Here is a 22,447-nt window from a genome sequence, read left to right as displayed (position 1 = left end):
ACATACCTTTACTGGATTCTAGTGAGACCTTGAAGGGTCACAGTGTACATGCAAAAGAAATGATGTTTTTTTAAATTGAGCAAATCATTCATTCATGCATGCCACAATCCAGTAAATATTTATACATGGCACACTCTATTCTAGTCACTGTGCAAAGTTCTGGAGTGATATACACATGTAAGGCTAGAGCTGCCTTCTGAGTAGCTTCTGCCAAAACTCTAAGAACCAAAGGGAATGTCTAGGAAATGCGATAACCAGGGCTGGTTCCATGGACCATGAGGTCTGGAAGCAAATATCCTAGAAGGGCTGACCTTGAGGTTTAGGCTCCACCCAGTGGCTACAGAACTTGACGTTCTGTCCTTTCTGGCTCTGCCGCAGTCCCTTATTAATCCACTTACATGCCCTGCCTTTGCTATACTTTGATTTCTTCCCCATTTACCCTTCTCCATTTGTGTTACAGACTCTTCCATTCACCTCAATGCTCAAATGAAAGATCTTAAGAATTATCTTTAACTCAACTGTTTCTCTTTTACCCAACATACAACAATTTGGGGTCTACTTTTAAAATATATCCCAAATCCAAACACTTCTTATCACTTTCTGGTACTACCTTGGTCTACCAGAGCCTCACTCCCAGATTACAAGGCCTCCCTGAGGTCTGAGTTCACTTTAGCACCCTGTGGGTCTTCACCTAGTTCCAGAGCCATCCTTATTTACACCCCTGCTTGAAACTCTCCAATGGCTTCCCACCACCCTTAAAATGAAATCTGAAGTCCTTGCCATGGCTTAGAAGGCACTGTATGCTACGGCCCTTCCTGTCACCCCATCTTCCACTACCAGAGGAGGTTTCTCTATAAGGCGAATGAGCTTAAGCTTCAGGGCCCCTTATTTGCAATAGCCTTTCAAGACCTGTGCCTCATTTTGTATGCATATTTTTATTGTTTTCTTTTTTCTAAGAAGGATCCTTCCGCATAATTTGTCCTATTTTCACTCCTTTCAAAGATGTGATACAGTTTGTACGCAATTACAATTCAATCAAGATTGGTTTGCATGAGCCAGTTCCAATGTTGACATATCGAAAGCCTTTTAAAATCCTGAGGATAATTATATTGCACATGATTATAAACAGCAAATTTAATTTTTAGTAACAGCCTAAATATAACTGATTGAAACAATGCCAGAACAATGTTGCAGTAAAGCTCAATGAGGGTTGCTTTGGACACTGCTGCAAAATAATCTAGATTACTCCCATGTACTTTTCTGGAATAATACATCCAGACCTAGTCCAGGCACCCTGCCAGGTATATGGTGATCCACAGTGCCATGTCCTTCAATCTGAAAGTGCAGTTTATACTACTCCTAAACAAAAGAGCCTGACATTTCTCAATTATTTTATGAGCTGGTACACAACTAGCTTTCCTTAAAGAGGTAACTCCCATAGCAGAGCACTGTGTTTCACTGTACAGTGTCAGCAGATGCTGACTACAAGTATATGGAAGTTCTCATCAGGGCTTTTGGGGAATATTAACAAGTCTTTATTGGCTTAGAGTCTGTGCTTGGAACCAGAAAGGTTGGGTTTCAAAAGCCAGAGAGTTTTCTGAAAAGATGGACATTTACTAGTTGTGTGACCTTGGCAAGGAATTTATTAGCATCTCTATATCTAATGTCGTCATCTGTAAAATAGGGATCCTACTGGCACCTACTACTGAGCATTCAAGGAGATAGTACGTGTGCGGTACTTGAAACAGTGTGTGGCATTTAGTAAGTATGCAATAAATGTTAGTTTTCATGATTGTAATCACATTATCCTCATCAGTCTGGAAACTTTTTCAAAAACTGTATGTAAACTACCTTCTGTCCAAATCACCAACCCAATATTTATTAAGACTGTCCTACTTTATCACTGAATAAGGAATGTGGATGTGGAATTGCTACCTTTATCCTCAGCAATTGTCGTTGCTTTGGAATTGACAAAACATTATTTTTGCACACCATCCCTTCCCATTTACATTTTGCAAAACTAGAGCAAAACTTTGTTTGATGTAAATATTCCTTGAAATACCAATTCTATGCATTGTACAAATTGTCTTTATTTCAACAAAGTTGGATTCAGCTATTGCAATTCTCATGTTTTGTTAATTTAATAAAATGTAAATTTGCCCATATCAGTCCTAGTTTAGCATTTGCAGTTTATTAACAGAGAAGGAAATAGTTAACATGAAGTTCAGGGACAAGAATGTAGAATTCCTTACTGAAAGACTATTTCCTACCGTTGACCAATATTTTCCTCATATAGAGCAGCAGAACCTCCTGGCAAGTTTTGGGAGGAGAGAGGACTCACCTGATTGTGATAATAACCAGGCACGCCTAGTTTACAAGCCTCCAGGTTAAGAGGTTCTTTAAGATTGTTCATAACACAACATTGACGAGGCCAGGGATAGTCAGCATCACTATTCTCAGTCCGGAAGGCAGATGTGTATTTTTGCCAGTCTGATGGACCATTTACACCACAGCAATTGTCCTGTCAACAGATGAGAGATACAAAATTGTCTTTTGTGGTCCCTACTAGAGCCATGAATATAGCAACTGAAATTTTACAGTGAAAGAAGATATGGAAAGTGTACCATAGCTTACATTTACTAAGAAATCCCCAAATGACAGCTGAAGGTATTGATAACTTGCAACTTACATTTTACAGTTTGTAAAATAATTTTCACACTTATTACTTTACTAGTCATTAACGAGCCTTGCAGCCATTGACATGTTACTTAAACTCTCTAAGCCTCAATTTCCTTAACTGTAAAATTGGAATCTAGTACCCATCTCATAGAGTTTTTTTTAAAGGATTAAATGAGTTAATATACTTACTGTGTTTAATACAGTGCCTGGCTTATGGTATACTCTTAATAAATGTTAATTATGATAGGTACTGTACTAATATCTTGATATAACAATGTGAGAGAGGAATAATTATTCTGATATTATATGAGCAAATTGAGAATCATAAAATTAAAAATTTTAGTGGTGAAGTTATGAGTAATTGTTTTTGTTTTGCTTTTTTATATATTTAAACACTTTTTTAGAGTCATTAGGTATTATTTTTATGGTGGGAGAAAATAAAGTGAAAAAAATAACCTGGTGACATACAACTATGTTTCCGCATACAGAAGGGAGATCAATTAATACATACCCTTACACTCTGGATAGAATTGAGAATAGAGGACAAAACACAATTCATATAGTGTTCCTTCTTTATTATAAATTCTGCTAAAATCCTTCAAAAGGGAGGAAGTTAAAACTATGGGTATCTTGGAGCTTTTAGAATGAATGTATTCAAGTAAACTTTTGATGATAAATCAACCATCTTTAAAGGATGTACAATTTTGTCACTATATTATGGGAAATATCTAACCAAGAAAAATAACCATTCTGCATTCTGGGAAAAAATGTTTAAGTCTAAGGCAGGCTTATTTCAAACTAGGATTAAGTGGGGACAGAGAAGATTTAAGGGTCCGGAATTGAGCTTCATTGCACTCCAAGCTTCAGGTTTGGGAAAAGGGTGACAACCCAGCAGAGGAGACTAAGCGGGAGTGGCCAGTGAGACAAATGCTGATGAGATGTCAAAGAAGATGAGGAGAGAAGCTTGGCTATTGGATTTGGCAGGATGGAGGCAATTGGTAATTATGAGCAGGGTTGTTTTTGTTGAGTGGTGGTGCCAGAGGCTAACTGTGGTGGAAGAAAGCAGATGAGAGGGATGAAAATGGAGACCACAAGTGTAGGAGTCTCTTCTGAGATTTGCTGTGAAATAAAACAAAACAGTAGCAGAACAGAATAGTGGGTGAATGTCGGACAAGGGAGTCATTTTATAAGATGGACAATTTAAGGTGTCCATGTAGGCTGATGTAAGGGAGAAATTGATGAGGCAGATCAGAGCAGGGAAGACCACTGAGGCAAAGGAGACAGAATGCAGAACCAGAAGCAAAGGAGCTGGACATAGGACAGCCCATGTGTCATAACAAGAGAGAAGGCAAAGTACACAGATGTAGATCAATGTAGACTTGGTGGTAAAAAGATGAGGTGGTTCTTGTCTAATTGCTTCTGTATTCTTGATAACACATGAGGTCAGATCATCAGCTGAGAAGGAGAGTGAGGAGAGATGTGGCAGGCAGGAAGGAAGGGAAGAACATGTGAATAGTGACAAGTGAGTTTTCTGAGAAAATATCCTAGGAAATATTGTGTGCCTATTTGAGCTCTGTGGTCACAAATTTGAATTTAAATTATCATGGTTGTGTGACTTTTCTCAGCAATGTTTAGCTCTTAGAGTATAAACGAAAAGTGAGCAAAAAGCTGTGTTCTGCAGTGGGTTTGGTTAGGAAAGAGTGACCAACATAGAAGGGTAAGGAAGGAATGACCATGGAGCTGGACCTAAATATGGGTTAGGCAAAGAGGAAAGAGAAAACATGAAAGGGGTGATAGAAAGTTAAAAAGTGGAAAAGTTAAAAAGTTAATTGGAGGTCCTAATGGGGTAAAATTATTTGAATTGAGATACTAGAATTGATGGAAGAAATGATAGAAATTAGTGGTCAGAGAGTGGAATGTTCTTAGTGGCACAGTCATGGGTGATGGCATGCTGGCTATGGTCATGGAAGCGGGTGGAGGTGGGTGGAAGACAAAACCTCCACCCTAGGGAAGGAGAAGGAATTGTGAGGCCAGATGTTGCTGAGTCATCCATGTGGCTGCTGAAGTCTCTAGGTGGGATGTCAGGAGTATGACTGAAGAGGTTGAAAGTGAGTGAGATATTGAAATCCCTAATGAAGGAGAACAATTAGGGGTAGAGAGGCTGGTAAGTAGTGACAAGGAGGGATGAGGGGTGATGTAGACTGAGGGAGCAAATCATATGGTAGTCAATGGGAGCAAGAAGGACATCTAACCAATTTCTAGTCCTATGGTACATGGATATGGGAGGAAAATGAAGGGCAGGCAGTATTCCTAGAAGATAGCCAAGTGTCCAATGAAGCAAGAAACAGGGAGTAAAGAGAGAGTTCATAGAAGGAATGGAGGCTATAAGGGAGTTTGCTGATGACTGTAAGAAGTTGATGGTGGGGTGGGGAGTGGGAGCAGGGGCCAGTGAGAAAGCTGGCTCAGATTGGCAGTTATGTAGAAGATAACAATTTGTGTACAGAGGGCAATGTGGGGGTGATGATAGATATTCTAGAAGACTTGGACTTTTGATGGCATTTGAGATAAACATGGACGTAAATTATGATTGCCAGTTGGAGAAAATTGGGTGTTCAAATCAAGTCACAGTGCCTGGTGTTTGGCAAGACTAGCTCACAGGAGTTGTGAAGAGGTACCAAAAGGGTAAACAGGCAATAATTACCACTCGAGTTCATTGTGGGGCAGGGAAAATATTTTTCTTTTAATGTAAATGATACCTGAGTTCTAAGGCGCAGAGTATATGATTAATCTAAATTTCTTGACAAAATCATCCCAACCAAATGTAAGCTAATCATCATGGCTTGAAATAAAATATAGGGTGCCACTGAGTCATGAGTATGACACCCACTCCCACCAGTAAATAAAAGTGGCATCTCCCCAAGACTGCAGGTCTTACCTGGAGCATGAACCTGTCCCAGGTTTTGGTGACTCCATTGTTTTTCCACTGGTCATCATTGTTTGGAGGGCTGTTGTTTTGATACCTCTCTAGCATCTGCTTCAGGAAGAGGTTGGGTGTGAACTATGGTAGGAAGAGGCCACACAAGAGGGAGAGTTAGCACACTAATTCCCAAGAAGAGGAAAATATTTTTGTCTGTCTGTTCCTGGGGGCACTGAACATTCTCTCCTGGAGCAAAACTGTACTCAGAGGCATGAAGTACAGCTGGCTCAGGTTGGCATAAGTCCCCATGCAGAGAAGAGACTCCCATCTTAAAAGAAATCAGTATGAGGCCAGGGGAACAGATATTGTAGGGTGGGGCTGGCTAGGGAAACAGAATGGGAGAGAAAGATGTAAAATTGAGAGCAAGTCTTAGCTGAGGCAGAACAGAGATCCTCCCATTGGAAGGCCTATGGCCATGGCAGAGTGGTGAAACCCACAGGGCGTTATAAACCTGGGCCCTGGGAGTCAGGCCATCTGGGTTCAAAATTCTTGCTCTTTCAGTTGTCAGCTATGTAACTTTAGACAAGTTACTTTACCTTTCTGTCTCATATTTTTCCTTTGTAAAATGACAAGAGTGATAATGCCTATTTCATAGATTTATGAGGATTAAGTAAAATTATATATGTATTATTACTGTGCATATTGGCTTGCCTGGCATGTAGTAAGGGGTTAGTTAATACAAGTTGGTTATTATAGTAACGATAATTCATGTTAGTGTTTTGCTTTTTGCCGTTGTACTTACAAAGTCTCGTTGTGTTGCTGCTGTGATACAAGATGCCACTTCAAAGGCATAAACTATAAACATCAGAATGAAATACTGGAAGGGAAACAAATGAGATAAAAGAATTACATTTACCCCCCAAGAGTGACTTGCCCAAGTAATTATGATTTTTCAGCAAATTCATCTAAGTATAATCATCTAATCATTCATGTATTTATTCAACAAACCCTCATTGATCAGTGGCTTGGATTGGGGCTTGGTGCTAGTCAGCTCAATTCTCTCCTTTTCTCCAGAGAACAAATAGCCACTGAATACAGAGCTTCCTCAGTCCAGTATCCAGAGTTTCTATTTTAACTGGGAAAAACAAGTATAAGAGAACAAACTGTTGTGTATGTGTGCATACACGCACATGTGAGTATGTGCATACATGCATGTGCCTGCTCAGTGCCTGGTAAGAGAGTCAGTGAATAACATACAATATAAGGCCTCATAAATCCCCTTTAATTTTGGAACTTTGGAGACATTTTCTTTCCAATTTGCTGAAAATTTAGAATCACAGAGTTTAGAAAAAGATGAACTGCATCATGTTGAACATCTAGGGTCCTTCCTAACAAGCCTCCAACCTCATCAGAGAGGAGCCTCCAGGTGCACCGTGATTTCCTGGTGTTCTCCTTGCACATGCACTCACACTTGAAGTACATTGGCTCGGATGAATGAAATGGCACTTGCTGTGTGTGGTAATGGTGTTGTGTGTACCTGCGCGTGGGCACATGGGTGCATGTGCACGTGATGCCTCCACACGACACTGCCCCTATTTCTGGGTAGAAAATATCTGAACAGCAAATGACCTCTGAATCTGGGATTGGGACTGTTTGCAAGAGTTCCATCATTGCCTTCCTCAGCCTTGCACACACTCTTGGGATATGGGGCACTGTAGTCAGTGTCAGCAGGGCAGGCAAGGAAAACTGTCCTCCTTTTTGGGTATGGGAGGCTCTCCAAGCAGGACCTTCTGCTGCCCTCACTACCCAGCCCAGAATAAAGCTCTAGCTGCAGAGTCAACAGCAGGAGCACCTTCAGAGGCCTCAGAACATTTTTTCCCTGTATTAGCTGCTGCCTTGCTCCTTGCCAATAGCTTTGCTGGCTCCTCATAAAGACATTCCAGGAAGGAGGCATGCAGTGAGGTGTTTCCTCCTTTAGCCCCTTTGCCTTCCCAGCTCAGTTTTCCTGGCCGTCAGGCATGCACATGGCTGGCCCAAAGAGAGGCTGGAATGCAAGTGAATTTGTCTTTAGGAACACCTGTTTTTCCTCTCCCTTTTTCTTGTATTCCTTTCCCCACCCACCAAAAATGGGTACCTTTGCCCTGGAACTAACTCGCAATAAGGAACCAGAGAATGCAAATGTCCTGTATTCCCTTGGTACCAGGACAACAGTTAGTTTAAAAGAAGAGTCAACTAACAAGCATCTTACATTGCTAGACTCATCCCATAAAGAGGGTACTGAGGTCCTGCAGCATTAGAATAAAAGGGTTATTTCAGGGGTGGGGGATTGGAGGTGTGTTCCATCATAGTGTGAAACTGCTGCCCTGAGAATGGAGGCAGAGAGTAGGGGTCCAGGCCTAACACTGAGGTTTCTCAGCTCTGCTGCCTGCAAATTTGCTTTCATCTGCAAAGTCAGGGCATGGTCTTGCTGTCTGTGGTTTGGGGCAGAAGCCTTTCCGTGGTGCACAGAGTTAAAGCCCCCACAGGCAGGTACGAGCTGAAGGTTAACAGCTCGTGTGCTTATCAAGCTACAGTGGTGCTTATTAAGGTTTTCTGGGGTCCCTGAAAAGCAGGTTGGATGATAATGTGGGGAACGTAGGCCGTGATACACAATCATCAGCCTTGAGCTCAAAAATCTTTGAAAACTTATACTTTCTTTTAAAAATGTATGCATTTTGTATTTTATATCCTAATATATTAATGTCTAATTAATATCAAAATGTTTTAAACAACTTATTGTCAGGAGAAAAAAATCTAATGAATGAATTCTCACTGTGTCCCTCCTTTGGCCTATATAGCTCCTAGCTGTACCTATTAGGTGCATGTAGACATCAGCTGTAGAGGCACAGTATGGAAAATACTCATCAGGTCACCCCCAGGTGTCTCCCTTTTGGCTTCTCTGTACTGGAGCCGTCTGGACTTGCAACAGTGGAGGGCATCTTTGCTTCCACATGGACAATTTCACTGCGGGGAAAGTCTTCCCCTCCTCACCTGGTACTTCCTGCTCTCCCACAGAAAGCCAAAGCATTGCTCAGTGAAGAAGAAAGAGTCCATTAAAACAGGCTCAGGGAGACAACTCCAGAGAATTTTGAGGTCTTACCGCCAGAAGAATTTTCCTGCTGGACTTCATGATGCCTACAATGCCTAGAATGGACAGGCAGAAGAGGCAGATGCCCACAAATATGCCGATCCAGGCAGCCCCATAGATGTCATCGTTGTCGGTGGCTTCAAGAAGTGGGTAGAGGCTTTGTTGGTCAGATACAAAGAAGATGCATTCTGCGGTCAGGGCAATGCCACAACACTGGGGGCAAATGAAGGGTGGGATCCATCAGGAGTGCAGCTTTCAGAAAGGAGGTGGAGGGCAAGGTAAAACAGGCTGGTTCCCTTTCCTGCACAGATTTTATGCAACTAATCTAAACTCCCCATTGCCAGGAAATGAAACAGCTACTTCCATCTTGGTAACTGGTTGCATACATCCCTTCACATGTTATTCTGTCTATTTAGTAACAGACCCACACAATTTCAGAACATTCACAATGTTGTTGGGGCATGAACCACTCAAACAATGCCTTCTCATGTGAGGATAACCTCCCCCAACCCCCAGATCATGGCCCACATTTCTGAGTTGTGGTATTTGAGCTGGTCCTGGTCATATTTATCACTGACAGCTGGGAGGGACCTTGCTGCTTATCTTTGCCAACACCCACATTTGATAGATGAGGAATCTCGGCCTTGAAAGTTGATGGCCAGAGTCATATGGGGAGTCAGAGGGAGAGCTGGGCCACGAGCTCCTGACTCCAAAACAAGTGTTTTCCCATGTCACCAGGCCCACACAGTGTGTCCTCTGTATTATTCTTACACCCTGGTACTGGCCTCTGTATGAGGAGAACAAGATGATGCAAACATCTGCCCCCAATAACCTTACAGTAGTAGAGTCCTGTGGAAATCAAACCAAGGCAATGCAGAAAAGAAACACTGAAGTGTGTACGTAGTCAGAGTGTTTAGACACTGACTATGGTTGACAAGACTCCATTTAGATACTTATATTTTAAAGCTGGGAGGGAAATACCTATCTTTTCAACCATGATCTTTTGAAATATAGTTAAATTCTAGCTAGCATATTTACTAACACATTTCTTAAAGCAAAACTACAGGAAACCGGTAATTACAGCATTATTTTCCTTTAAACTCTTACTTTTGATTAATCTAGAGTTATGATTACAAGAAGAGCAGAATTTCCTGAAAAATAATCATGACTTACACCAATAATCACATTTCCAAAAATCAGCAGACCCTGGAAGCAACGAACACTGGAGTCGTCTTTGGCCATCTTCAGGATTTCCCGCTAGCTGAAGGCACAGTGGAAAGCATTACCAAGTTAAGTGCTACAGTTTCCGTAACATGACTAAACCATGCCATTGCATATGGCCTCCTTGTTCCCAAAGCAGCCAAACCGAAGCCATATAGTCTTTTAGCAATGAAGAACATTTGATTATTGAGCTTAGTAATCACATAACTTTCATAAAGAAGGAAAAAAATATAGACTTCCAGGGCCTGGTCAGTGCCTTTCAGGAGTTCTTTTCAGGCAAGGAGTGTGAAGAATGCATCCTTTTGGGTGGTGGACTGAACCCCACAAGGTGGAGGGCACAAAGAGCAGAGCTGAGGTGGTGACTGGGCAGGGTCAAAGCACTATAGAGTCCCAGGTGTAGCCCGCATTGCCCTTGGCCATGGCAAACGGAAACCCAAAGGGTAAATTCATGGCCAGAGTTAGCGGTTGGTTCTCATGCGGACTGTACGATGCTGTTAAAAACTATTATTTTCTGAAAAAAAATTTTTTTTTGAAACTGAGTTTCACTCTTGTTGCTCAAGACAGAGTACAATGGTGTGATCTTGGCTCCCTGCAACCTCTGCCTCCCAGGCTCAAGCGATTCTCCTGCCTCAGCCTCTTGAGTAGCTGGGATTACAGGCATGTGCCACCACACCCCACTAGTTTATTGGCAGAAACAGGGTTTCACCATGTTACCCAGGCTGGTCTCAAACTCCTGACCTCAGATGATCCGCCTGCCTTGGCCTCCCAAAGTGCTGTGATTACAGGCGTGAGCCACCATGCCCGGCCTATTTTCTGAATATTTTATTATCTCCAAAGAAAGAGTTGGCAAATGAAAGAGTGCCCTGCTGTATATGAGGGGAAATGAAGAGAAAACAGGAACTGGCATTTACTTCCTTCTACCAGGTGTGTGCCATTCTACCAGGTGCTTTGCCTGCACACATCTAATTCTCATAACCCAATTAGGTAGAAAAAGAAGAAAGGTGAGGAGACTCCATTTTGCAGGTGAGGGAACTAAAGCTTAAATTGGTAAATTAAGTTACCTGGGGTCATGCAACCAGTACGTGGCAGAGCTAGGCTAGCGACTTTGGTGTGTGTGACTCCAGAGTCCCCGAGCTTCCCCACAGCCCGGACTGACTCCCAGAAACTATTTATAAACTTTGGTGCCATACACAGCTGAACACAGGTTTTTCACCTCCCTGAGGATTTTCTGGAAGGAACACAAAGGTAAGAGTGTGGGTCAATCATTTGGGCTTCTGCACTTGAAGCATCTTGAGAAAAGCCGTTTATATCTCTCAACATTTAATTAATCAATTCATGCACTCCTGCTGTAAATAAAAATGTATTAAATGGTTCAATATGTGTTTTGAGGCATACAAAGATATGTAAGGGAGATTATTGTAGCCTAGCGTTTTTTGTGTTAGTAGGGAAACTAAGATGCGTTCCCACATAAATACTACATGTAACAATACTAAATATTGTGGGAGTCCTGAGGTGGGAAGACGTAAGCCTTGCAGGATGTGTATGGTTTGGTAAATAGAGTAGAGGAGGATATGTGTGGGAGTGAGGTGGGGGCGGCTGACATTCCAGGTAAAGAGAAAGGGAAAGTTAGGGAGTAGAGACAGAAGAGCAAGGTGCCCACGAGATAGCAAACCAGCCAATTTGGCCAAAGTCCTAGTTTTGTAGGGTAGCAATGGGAGGCAAACCTATTTGTCTTAAGCCTTGTTAAATTTTAGCCTTGTTGTTACACTGTAAGTATTAGCAACCTTTCAAGTAAGTTTAGACATCTCTAAATATTTTCCCTTTTCTGTTTACCTGGGTAGCTGTGACAATTTAAGTTAAACTTTATGAGCATTTTTGGCTCAATTTGGCACACAGTGGGTACTCTATCCATGTTTACTGGAGAAATGGAGAAATCTGGGCCATTGTTACAAGATCTCTGTGTAGTTTCTGCTTAGAAATGCCATTCATTTCTTTCTGCTTAGAAATTTCATTCATTCTTTCCAGTTATTGTTGCATGTTAGACCCACAAACTTCCCCAAAGGGGAGCCTTACTCATGTGGCTGATTGAGTCACACTGTAAAGTTCATTGCTGGTATGTACAGACATTATTCCTGACCAGTTAGGTTAGTATCTAAACTAGGGACAAAAGTAAATAGACTGTGAAAGGTAGAAGTTCAGATAATAGAAGCATAGAGAGAAAAGGGCAGAAATCAGTAGAGACCAAATTTAGCACGAATATCAACCAGTACTGACTATGTACTATGTGAAAGAACACTATTTCTTCTTTCAAGGGGTTTAAAGTGCGATTATAGCATGGATTCAAAGCAAAAATGACCATGCGCATCAAGGGGAAAAGGAGGGCTGTGGAGAAGGACAGAGCACTGAGGGGCTTTATTGGTCCAGAAAGGAGCTGCAGGGGCCCTGATCAAGGGAGGCGGCCTGTGTGACCCAGTTATGCCCCATGACATACACTTTTCCAGAGATGACTCTGCCACACAGAGTTTAGACAAAGGGGAAAGAGCAAATGAATATTCTGTGGGAGAATTGCAGGAGTCAGAATTAGGGTGGAAAATGCAGATAACGGTGGGAGAAAAGACGGAAGGGAGGTAGAAACTTGCTCTGAGCAAAGAGAAAAGCATAAATTGAAGAAACCTCGACAAGGACATGATGGAGAATGCCAGGGAGGCAGCCCAGCTGTGGGTGGGATTTTGGAAGGTGGGGATATAGCAGTGGGCAAGATATTCTGAATTTGCTGGCACTAAAATGTTCTCCTTTTTCACTATGCATTCTCTTCTTCTCCCTCAGAGCCTTTGGCATCAATGGCACATGATAATTTAGCTACTCCTGTCTTCCAAGATAAGGAAATAGTGATGAAAACTGCCATTTATTGGGCACTTACAATGCTCTAGGCACTGTGTTAGGCATTTGATGTTCATCTTCTCCACAGACCTAAGAGATCGGCATTTCAGTTCTGCATTTCCTATTGCTGCTGTAACAAATTTCCATGAACTTTGTGGTTTAAAACAACAGAAATGTATCTTACAGTTCTGGAGGGCAGAAGTCTAAAATGAGTCTCATGGGGCTAAAATCAGGACTGTGTTTCTTCCAAAGGGTCTAGGGGGAGAATCTGTTTTCTTGCCATTGTTTGTATAAAGAAAAGGGGCCGGATGTGGTGGTTCACACCTGTGATCCTAGCCCTTTGGGAGGCTGAGGCGGGTGGATCTCTTGAGGTCAGGAGTTGAGACCAGCCTGGCCAGCATGGTGAAACCCTGTCTCCTAAAAATATGGAAATTAGCCAGGCATGGTGGCAGGCACCTGTAATCTCAGCTGCTTGGGAGGCTGAAGTAGGAGAATCGTTTTAACCCAAGATGTAGAGGTTGCAGTGAGCTGTGATTGGGCCACTATACTCCAGCCTGGGTGACAGCAAAGACTCGGTCTCAAAAAAAAAAAAAAAAAAAAAAGGAAGCTTAGAGAGAGATTAATTTGCCCAAGGCCACATTGCTAAAAAGTGCAGAAGCTGGGATTGAAACACAAGTCTGCCTGGCCCCAGACTGTTTACTAAACACTCTACAGTTTATAAAGTCCTGGTACATAGCAAATGCTTTCAGTAGAAATAGAAACACCTGGAGCAGAGAGAACAGATACATTTCCCTGTTCGGGAGACTCTGCAAAGGTCAGAAACACTAGGCCTTCACTCACATCTCCAGCTTCTTGTCTCTTTAGCCCCTTGACAGGACACTCATATTTGCATATTTCCCCCAAACCCAGTGCTGCACCCACATGCTTTTCCAGAAAACCTGTTTAGATGTATCAAAAATCTGCAGCTCTCCCACCCACCTCTAAGACCAGAATTCTTAGAAGTAAAAGGTGCAATGTGCAAGTTAATGAGAGGTTAGCATTTCATAGCTTCTTGGCCACTTGTATTTTAGATAAGGTTGGTGTCTAAAGGACCTAAAACATTTGCTGCATCCCTCAAATGGCCACAAATGTCAAGAGGGAGCCAAGTGCAGGCTTCCAGTGGCTCACAGCATAGTCTAATGTCTGTAGTATAATGGTGACCACATGAGACTTGGCATCACAATGCCAGAGTTCAAGTCTCAGCCTCGTGCTGTCATTATCATTACTGTGTAAAGTTGGACAAGGTTCTCCTTAGTGTCTACTTCCTCATTTATCAAATAAGTGGAATACAACTTGTTTGATGGGGTTGCTGTGATCACTAAATGAGATAAAAGATGCCAAAGTAATAGGTAAGCACTAAGATTGTTTACATATATAAGAAACTATCAACTATAATCAGAGGATATTTAGGAACGGCAGGGTATTGGGTTATGATTTTGTTTTATGCATCAGTGACCCCAGGGGCATAGAAGGAAGGTTTTAACAGCCAAGGGCTTAGATTGAGGAGAAGCAGCCTTGTTGTTCCTTCCCTCTGTTCACTGCATAAAGGCTGCTCTGCTGGAGGGACCTGGAGGCCTTACATGAAGATATCCATTTGTACTTATTTATATTTTCCATAGAAGAATTCATGAGAGAAAAGGAAAAACACTTCCTAGTTGTGCTTGGGTGCGGCCAGAGTCAGGTACCAAGCCACACATCCACATGGGAGGGGCCCGCCTTGCATGCCATTAGCATTCTTGAACGGTTAACACTCGCCATCGGGCCTCATCCCTCTAGCTTTGGCCATCTCTGAGGCCTCTGCCCCAGACTGTGAGGTGATACAGAGATGGCCCCTAGGTTGTCGTTGTGCTGAGACCACTTTCTCCCTGACACAGACACTCAGAGAGGATTCTGCTCTGCTGCACTTTTGCATTATTTCTTCCCATTACCAACCTGTGAAGGGCATCCTGCACTTTACTGTAAGAGTCTCTAAAATAGGAGGAGGCATTTGGGACCCTGTTTTTTTTGTCTTTCTAGGTCCAAAGTGGCATAGTACCTTGTGGCATAGTAGGTACACTCAATTATTTTGCTAATAAAAGGACAAAGAAATAAATGTTTATTTGAATAAATGAGTGTGCAAATTAACAATTTGCCTTGAGCTTTGTTGAAGATCAGGTTAGAGAATACAGTGAAGTGGAATGAATATGGGCTTTGGATAGACCTGGGTTCGAATCTTAGCTCTACCACTTACTAGTTTTGTGACCCCAGGAAGTTACTTAAACTTGTTGAGGTTTATCTTCAAATGAGTATAGGGAATACCTAACTTCAAGGGTTACTATGAAAATTAAATGAGAATATATGTGAAGTTTTCATACAATGTTAGTTACCCAATTAATTTTGTTTAGTTTTATCTTATAAAGCAGACAGACTAGAGCTAATAGCCCAGTGGTTGGTGAAGGTACCTAAAACCAGTGTTTTGTTTTATTTTGGTACAGAACAACATTTTCAAAGGAAATAGGGAAATAGGATTTTAATAGGGAACTCTAACATATGAAATCAGATCAGAATGGTACTTCTCTGGCTGAAACAAGAGTAGGAATTCTGGCTCACAGAGCATCTTCTCACCAGCTCTAAACCTCTTAAACACATAACTAACCCCAGAGTGACTGGAAACTACTATTCTGGAACTAAGGGAAAAGAAAGAAATAGGCAATTTACTGAGCTCAAAAGGCAGTTACCCAAGAAGTAAGAGGACACTCAAGAGTGAAGTTGAAGAACTCTGGTCACAACGTGTAAGTTGATGTTACAAAGTCTGTGTCAAAGACTTGCCCCCGCCCCTCCCATTCAATGTAAGATTTCTAGAAAAGTCCTGGAAAATTGAGATAAGTGAGTTTACTTTCATAATACATTAGCTGGATGGATCTTTAGGAAGACCTGCATTCCTGGCATACTTGGAGGAAAGGTGATATAATTTCTACAAAAGAAAAAGATCAGGCCTGGCTGATATCGGTTCTTTGAAGACTAATAAATGTCTGTGCATAGGGGTAGACTAATGCACTTTTTTAGGTTAAAAAAGAAAAGCTTTGACAAAGTTCCATGCTAATGGATATTTAAAAAAAAGACATTATGAATTAATTGACCTTTCCAGAAAGGACAGGCACAGAGGGTGAACAAAAGGGAAGGACAGATGGTGACTCCTCTACACACAGAATATAAACTGTGGTGTTCTCTAGAGGTTGGTAGTACTTTTGCCTGTATTGATAACTCCTTGAGTTCTGTCTCTGCCTACCTGATAAAGAAATATTGTAATGATCACCTTGTGCTGGTTAATTTGGTGTGTCAACTTGGCTTGGAGAGGTGTTCAGTTGTTTGGTCAGATATTAGTCTAGATATTGCTGTGAAGATATTCTTTAGATGTGATGATTAATATTTAAATCAATAGACTTTGAGTAAAGCAGATTGCCCTCCATAACGTGGCTGGCTTCCTCCTATCAGCTGAAAAGCTTAAGAGAGATGATGCTTCCTGAAGAGGCAGCATTTCTGCTCTAAGATGACTGTAACATAGAAACTCTGTCTGGGTTTTCAGTATGCAGATTTTAGATTTAAGACTGTAACATCAACTTTTCCCCAAATTTTAGGTTGCCTACCGGCTGTATAGATTTTGGACTTGTCAACCCCAACAATCACATAGGCTAATTCCTTACAATTAATCTTTCTCTCTCTCTTTTTTTAATTCTCTCTCTCTCTCTCTCTCAACATGGTATTGGTTTGTCACCCAGGTAGTACAATGGTACAATCATAGCTCTCTGCAGCCTTGACTTTCTAGGCTCAAGTGATCCTCCTGCTTCAGCCTTCCAAGTAGCTAGGACCACAGGTGCATGCCACAATATCTAGTTAATTTTTAAATTTTTGTAGAGAAGCGGTTTCGTTATGTTGCCCAGGCTGGTCTTGAACCCCTGTCCTCAAGTCTTGACCTTCCAAAGTGTTGGGATTATAAGTGTGAACCACCATACCTTGCTTCTTTGTCTCTTTATGTATCTCCTTTTGGTTCTATTTCTGTGAGAACCCTGAGTAACACACCATCCAATTGGGATTGATGTGTATTTTTGATAGAAGAACATATGATCATTTTCTGGTGTCTCCTGATACCATTTTATCAATTCCCACTGCTGGCCCCTAAATTCTGGATCAGATGAATTAAACATTTTCTGTTTCTATTCCACACAGTGCTTCCATGGTGAACTTTCTAAAGCAGAGGTTCTCAAATGATCCTCTAAAGCACAGATCATGTGTTCCATTTACTGGGACAACATGTTTTGATGCCAATATTAAACTATTCCAGTCAGTTCCTGATTTGAGGAAAAATTATGATCAAAATTTGTCATTTTAAATATTTTCCTCTTATACATTTTTCTTAAATCATGATGCTATTACCACCTGTCTATGCTAGAATCTAGTTTTTGGTATGAATTTAGGCCAAAATGATCTACTTACTTATTTTAAATTTAGTAGACCATTTTTTTCCTGGTATTCCACAAAGATAAACATGGCTTCCAAGTGCCAGCCACTTAGCCAATCTTGAGATCCACTGTCCTAAAACACAGCTCTGAATTTATATCTCCCCCACTGCTTAAAACCCTTCAAAAGTTCCCTGTAGCCTCAATTTAAAGGAAAGCCCTAAGTCGTTCTCTCTGTACTCACAAGCCCAGCCACCAGCTCCTTCTTGCTTGCTGTTGCCAGGTGCATCACTTGTCTACCCTTTCTCTGTTGCTGACCAATTTCTTTCAATCCAGATTAGCTTCTGTTCCATTCTGACAGACCAGCCTGTAGTATTTGGCCAGACCCAACTATCTTATTCTCCTTTCAGCCAGTGGAAGAGCGGTTGGACCACCTAAGAGATGAAGTACAAACTTCCCAGATTATATTCAAGGCAGTACCCATCCAGGTTCCAAACCTCCTGCCTGCCATTTTCCACTGTCCCCCGTGGTATCCTGGTCATGCCACCATGCTGTCCTTAGAGTCTCCCTGTCTTTGGAATCCCTTCTCCCATTTCTGCCTACTGAACTCTTTACCATCTTCCAAAGCCCAATTGAGAAATCTCTTCTCTCCTCAAGTTCCCTTACTCAGAATTATCCTTCCTCCCCTATATCTCCCTTTCTGCCTTTAGCAAATAGCTCTTTAGGGAAGCTCAAACCACGGTGGATATGTGTGTATGGCTTTTCTTCCCTAACAGCCTCTGCCACAGCAATATAGTCTGGTATGTTGTTACTTCTTTCCTTCACCCAAGTTTGTTTAATAAGATATTCTGAACCCACAAAAAATGGATTGTTGTGCACCAAAAAAGCCAATTTGACAAAGAATTGCATTAAAAAGCAAAATTATAAACTTTTATATTAATTGATGAGTGTCACAACTAGAAAACAATGACTGTACTTTTAGTAGTTTTTGTCTTAAAAAACATGTAATTTGGGAGAAATTAAAGTGTCATTTATCCTAGGACAGTTATTGGCCAGGTGCTTGTTCATGGCATGATATATCAGTTCTGGGTGCAAACTTGGAGGTTTTGTACAGGTGAGGAATTTAAGGTTCACAGAGAGGAAGTGACTTGTTCACGATCGTGATGTGTTATTAAAAGAGTTAAGATTCAAGTCCAGGTTTCCTAACTCTTAACCCAGCCTTGTATTGGGTTTGTGACTAATCATTATTCTTTTTAAGGTAGGGAGATACACTTCCATTTGTGTCTCTTTAAATTAAGAGAAACTCTTGACCTCTCACCCGTGAACCTACCCATGAGGCTTATTACAAGGTAAACCAAAAAGGGAGCCACATAAGTGAAGCTCGCAGGGACAAAGCCTTCTGTCCTCCCCCTTCATTCAACAGCTTCCTCACTGTTCACCCTAACTTCTGAATGCTACAATCTGAGAATCACTCCTTTGTTCCTGATTAAAATGCAAGCTCATATAAAAGAGGCACATCAAGTCTTATGAGCCATCCATGTCCATGGCTCATTTATCAGCTTCCTTCTCTTATTGAATTTTCAAAGGGCAAGGGAAGACACCATGAGAAGGGAAGAGACACAAGGAGAGGGTAGAGCCTAAAATGACAAACCTCCTAACTTATGATTTGGGGGTTGGAGTCTGTCTCTGTGGCTAGACGACTTCTGATGATGTGATGTATCTTCCTTCCTGTCTTTTCTTTTAGCCCACAGTATGCAGAAGCTGTTTTAAATATGTGGTCTTCTGAACCGTCCCCATGTTATTCTAAAGCAATGCCTCCCTCACATATATTGGTTTTCTTGTCTGGCAGGGGTAGAAAGGAAACAAATGGGATGAGATAAATTTTACAAGTGGAAAATGGTGGAAGGCAGAGGGCAGGGCAGCAATTGCCTGTGTTAGAGATGGAACGCCCCAGACTGAAAGTACGTAACTCACCTCAAAATATTTTCCATGAAAAGGAATAGCCCCTGTGCTCCCGCCCTGTGGGAAAATTGCCCTGTGGCCTAGTACAATGATGATTTACTCAAATTGCTCAATACCCTGGGAGTTCCTTTGCTTTAAAGAGTGCAGATTTTTTGAAGGCTAGAATTATATTTCCTGTTTTTCCTTTCTTGTGCTTTCATTCAGTTTGTTTTCTTATAAAAAGTAATCATATCCATAGAGTTGATGTTTCTAGACACATTGAATAGGTCTAAAAACAATTGCTCACTAAACAAAACAATTTGCAAAGCAGAAGAAAAAGAAGTGAGACTCACCCAGTAAGCATAAGATCATTTTTTCAAGTTCATTGCCTCTTTTCCTCACCCAAGTTTGTTGCACCAGAGAACACACAAACCACACCTCAAACGCTAGTTCATGCTAGAGAAGTTTGGATAAACAAAGGAAGAAAAAAAAAAAAGGAAAAATAGGAGAGGAAAGCATGAAGAAACACAATATGCTACTACCTTAGCCCTGACCCTGAAACTCAGGACAAGAACAGACACTTGCCTGACTCAGAGTAAAGATGGGTGTGGAGACTGTAGGTCACAACAATTGCTGGTCTGCTTCAGCTTAAGGTAGGATGAGTACCTGGAAATAACAAAAAAGGGAGCTTTCTCCCAGGGCCATCACCCATGGCTCACAGTGCCCGTAAGATTTTCTTGCTTTAAAGCTCCAAACTTGTGTTGACTAATACAATACTTAGTAGCTGCATGGAGTTATTTAAAGTCAAATGAATTCAATTCAGTGAAAGTAAAAATTAGTTCCTCAGTTGCTCCAACCACATCTCAAGCACTCTCTTTATACATGTGGTCAGTATCTATTGTCTAGACCATTTCCCTCATCACAGAGAGTTCTACTGGACAGCACTGCTCTTGATTCCTGGTGCTCCCAGTATGATGGGAGTCATCCGCCCATTGGAAATCAGAGACCAGCTGTAAGCAACGGCTCAGGAGCACTCAGTTGCATGAGGGCCTCAGGTGTGGGCAATGCCAGAGGGATGCCCAGCTCCAGGGCAGAAGTACCATGGAGAATCCTGGGGGGGTATGATGACGGTGCCCCCTCACCAATGTGGTCCCTGTCCCAGTTGGCGAATGGTGGCCCGTCAAGTTTATGGGCAGTCTGCATGGCTATCAGGCCCAAATTCCAGAGCATATTTCAGGGCTGACTGGTGTTTACTCTGGTTAAGAATGTAAGCAGGAGAAGTCAAAAAGAAGTTCTGAGATTTTTTTCCCTTGATTAAATGATATCTAAGGTCACCTTTGGACCTAAAAGTCTATAATTCTTCCCAGCAGTTAAAAAAAATAGGTGAATTGGTTTTAAAGACCATTTTATCTGTTGGAGCAGAAAGCAAGTAAGAAATTTTTCTCCTCACTGAGACGGTTAGTAAAAAGAAAACCCACTTCTTCATAAGATCTGAGAACTATGTAACCTAAATTTTATTTATACTCAAAATACTTTGAGTATTTGCCTGTGTTAGAGATGGAACGCCCTAGACTGAAAGTACGCAACTCACCTCAAAATATTTTCCATGAAAAGGAATAGCCCCTGTGCACCCCGCCCTGTGGGTGCTTATACTATATGTACATATAGTTACATATACTATGTCTATAAAACCTAAGTGAGTTCTTTCCTGTTGTACTTAGCAAGTCAGGGAAGAAATGGTCAAGAAACATTGTCCTTCATTAGAAGAAGACATTCAAGTAAACACAACTTCTTTAAAAATTTATTTTATTTTTAAGAGACAGGATCTCACTATGTTGCCCAGCCTGGATTAGAACTCCTGATCCTGTGGCCTCAGTTTCCCAAATAGCTGGGACTACAGGCATGTGCCACTGTGCCTGGATTCAAATTCTTAAATGTCTTAAAAGTCTTTAAAACTATTTAGAAGTGGGGTTTTAGGTTTATAAACCAATGCAAACATAAAATAATACTAGCGTTATTTGAAACTTGTTTGTATTTTGTATAAAAATGTCATTAGAACAAAAAACATCTTTATGTCGTGCAGATCCTGGTAGAGCAAAGAACTGGTAAAGAGTAAAAACAAATTATGTAAAAATTACATTGTGTAGATAAAGCTACTTTGTTGACTTACTTCAACTGACACATTTATTAAGCAGAAGTGGTTACAGAGAATACCATGAGTAAATTGCCTCACACATTTCACTACCAGTTGGCAGGACCAAATGATTTCTGACAAGAAGACCAGGAAACTTTCTCTCTGCTAGTCTGAACAGATTATTAAGAAAGAACACGAGCTATTTCGTTAAATTTTATATCGCTTTTCTGACTCCACAAGAAAATCGGGGGTCTACAAAGGTGTCTGACTATGTGCGATTTAATCAGGAGATACAGGGTTTCTCAGGGTGCTTGGATTTTCTTCTTGGTCTTTCTGTGAGGACCTCTAAGGTTGAAAGCAGGATGGCTGCATGCTATCTCCAGAAGTTTAATGAGAACAAGACTTCTATCAAAGGATTTAAGAAAGCGATTCGAACGTTCAAAGTAAAAGAGAACAGGACGGTTACAATACCCTAAATTACAAAGAAAAAAAAATGACAGACTCTATGAATCGAGAATCTAACTTCTTCCCCATTCCCTCCCAGACAGCTAGCTTCTCTCCAAGGAGGGCAACCCAACCCTCAAGCCCAAGGGCTTCCCTGCAGAGGGAAAGCAGTTTACTCACAGCGCCTCCTCTTTCTGTGCACACGGTGCGACCCACTTCGCAGTCTGTACCAGCCCCAGGTGCTTTTCTGCCCCCTTGCAATTCTTTGAACCTCCAGGACCAGGGAATGGTGGTCTGTGATTGGCAGGAGCCACCTAACGTGGGCTGAGCTTGCCGCTGCCTGCCCGGCCTCGCGGAGGCGGGGGAGTAACCGGAGGCTGTCAGATTTCTGCTGCTTTGGAATGTGTGACTCTGACAGATGGAAACACCTTCACGGCCTCACTCATCGCTTTCCTGGATCCCTCCTAGTTCTGGACTTTATTGGAATACAAACTCAGGGCTTTGGTTTTGATTTGATTTGATTTGTTTTTGTTAGTGTAATTTGATCCTTACTTCTGCTTTTGTGTGTTGAAGGCTTGTTAGTCCTGACCGCTCACAGCAATGCTGATATGTGCTTACCTGTGTAGGGC

At 41.6% G+C, this 22,447-nt stretch overlaps 1 protein-coding gene across 2 annotated transcripts in view; it reads right to left on the bottom strand.

The window, feature by feature from the left end:
- Positions 1 to 22,115, bottom strand: part of UPK1B (uroplakin 1B) — a 28,568-nt gene extending 6,453 nt beyond the window's left edge. Inside the window, exons 1-6 of one of the 2 annotated variants that reach the window (XM_017518923.2) lie at positions 21,999 to 22,111; positions 9,897 to 9,984; positions 8,736 to 8,936; positions 6,399 to 6,473; positions 5,615 to 5,737; positions 2,342 to 2,521 (exon numbers count right to left, since the gene is read on the bottom strand). In XM_017518923.2, the coding sequence (XP_017374412.1) occupies positions 2,342 to 2,521; positions 5,615 to 5,737; positions 6,399 to 6,473; positions 8,736 to 8,936; positions 9,897 to 9,965 (648 nt within the window). In that variant the 5' untranslated portion in view covers positions 9,966 to 9,984; positions 21,999 to 22,111. Of the gene's footprint in view, positions 1 to 2,341; positions 2,522 to 5,614; positions 5,738 to 6,398; positions 6,474 to 8,735; positions 8,937 to 9,896; positions 9,985 to 21,998 lie in introns of both variants that reach the window. The other variant, XM_037735043.1, reaches the window with a different exon arrangement.
- Positions 22,116 to 22,447: the final 332 nt, after the last annotated feature.

Source organism: Cebus imitator, unplaced genomic scaffold (genome assembly GCF_001604975.1).
Source record: "Cebus imitator isolate Cc_AM_T3 unplaced genomic scaffold, Cebus_imitator-1.0 Scaffold713, whole genome shotgun sequence".
NCBI lineage: Eukaryota > Metazoa > Chordata > Mammalia > Primates > Cebidae > Cebus > Cebus imitator.
This window is presented reverse-complemented; position numbering and strand designations above follow the sequence as displayed.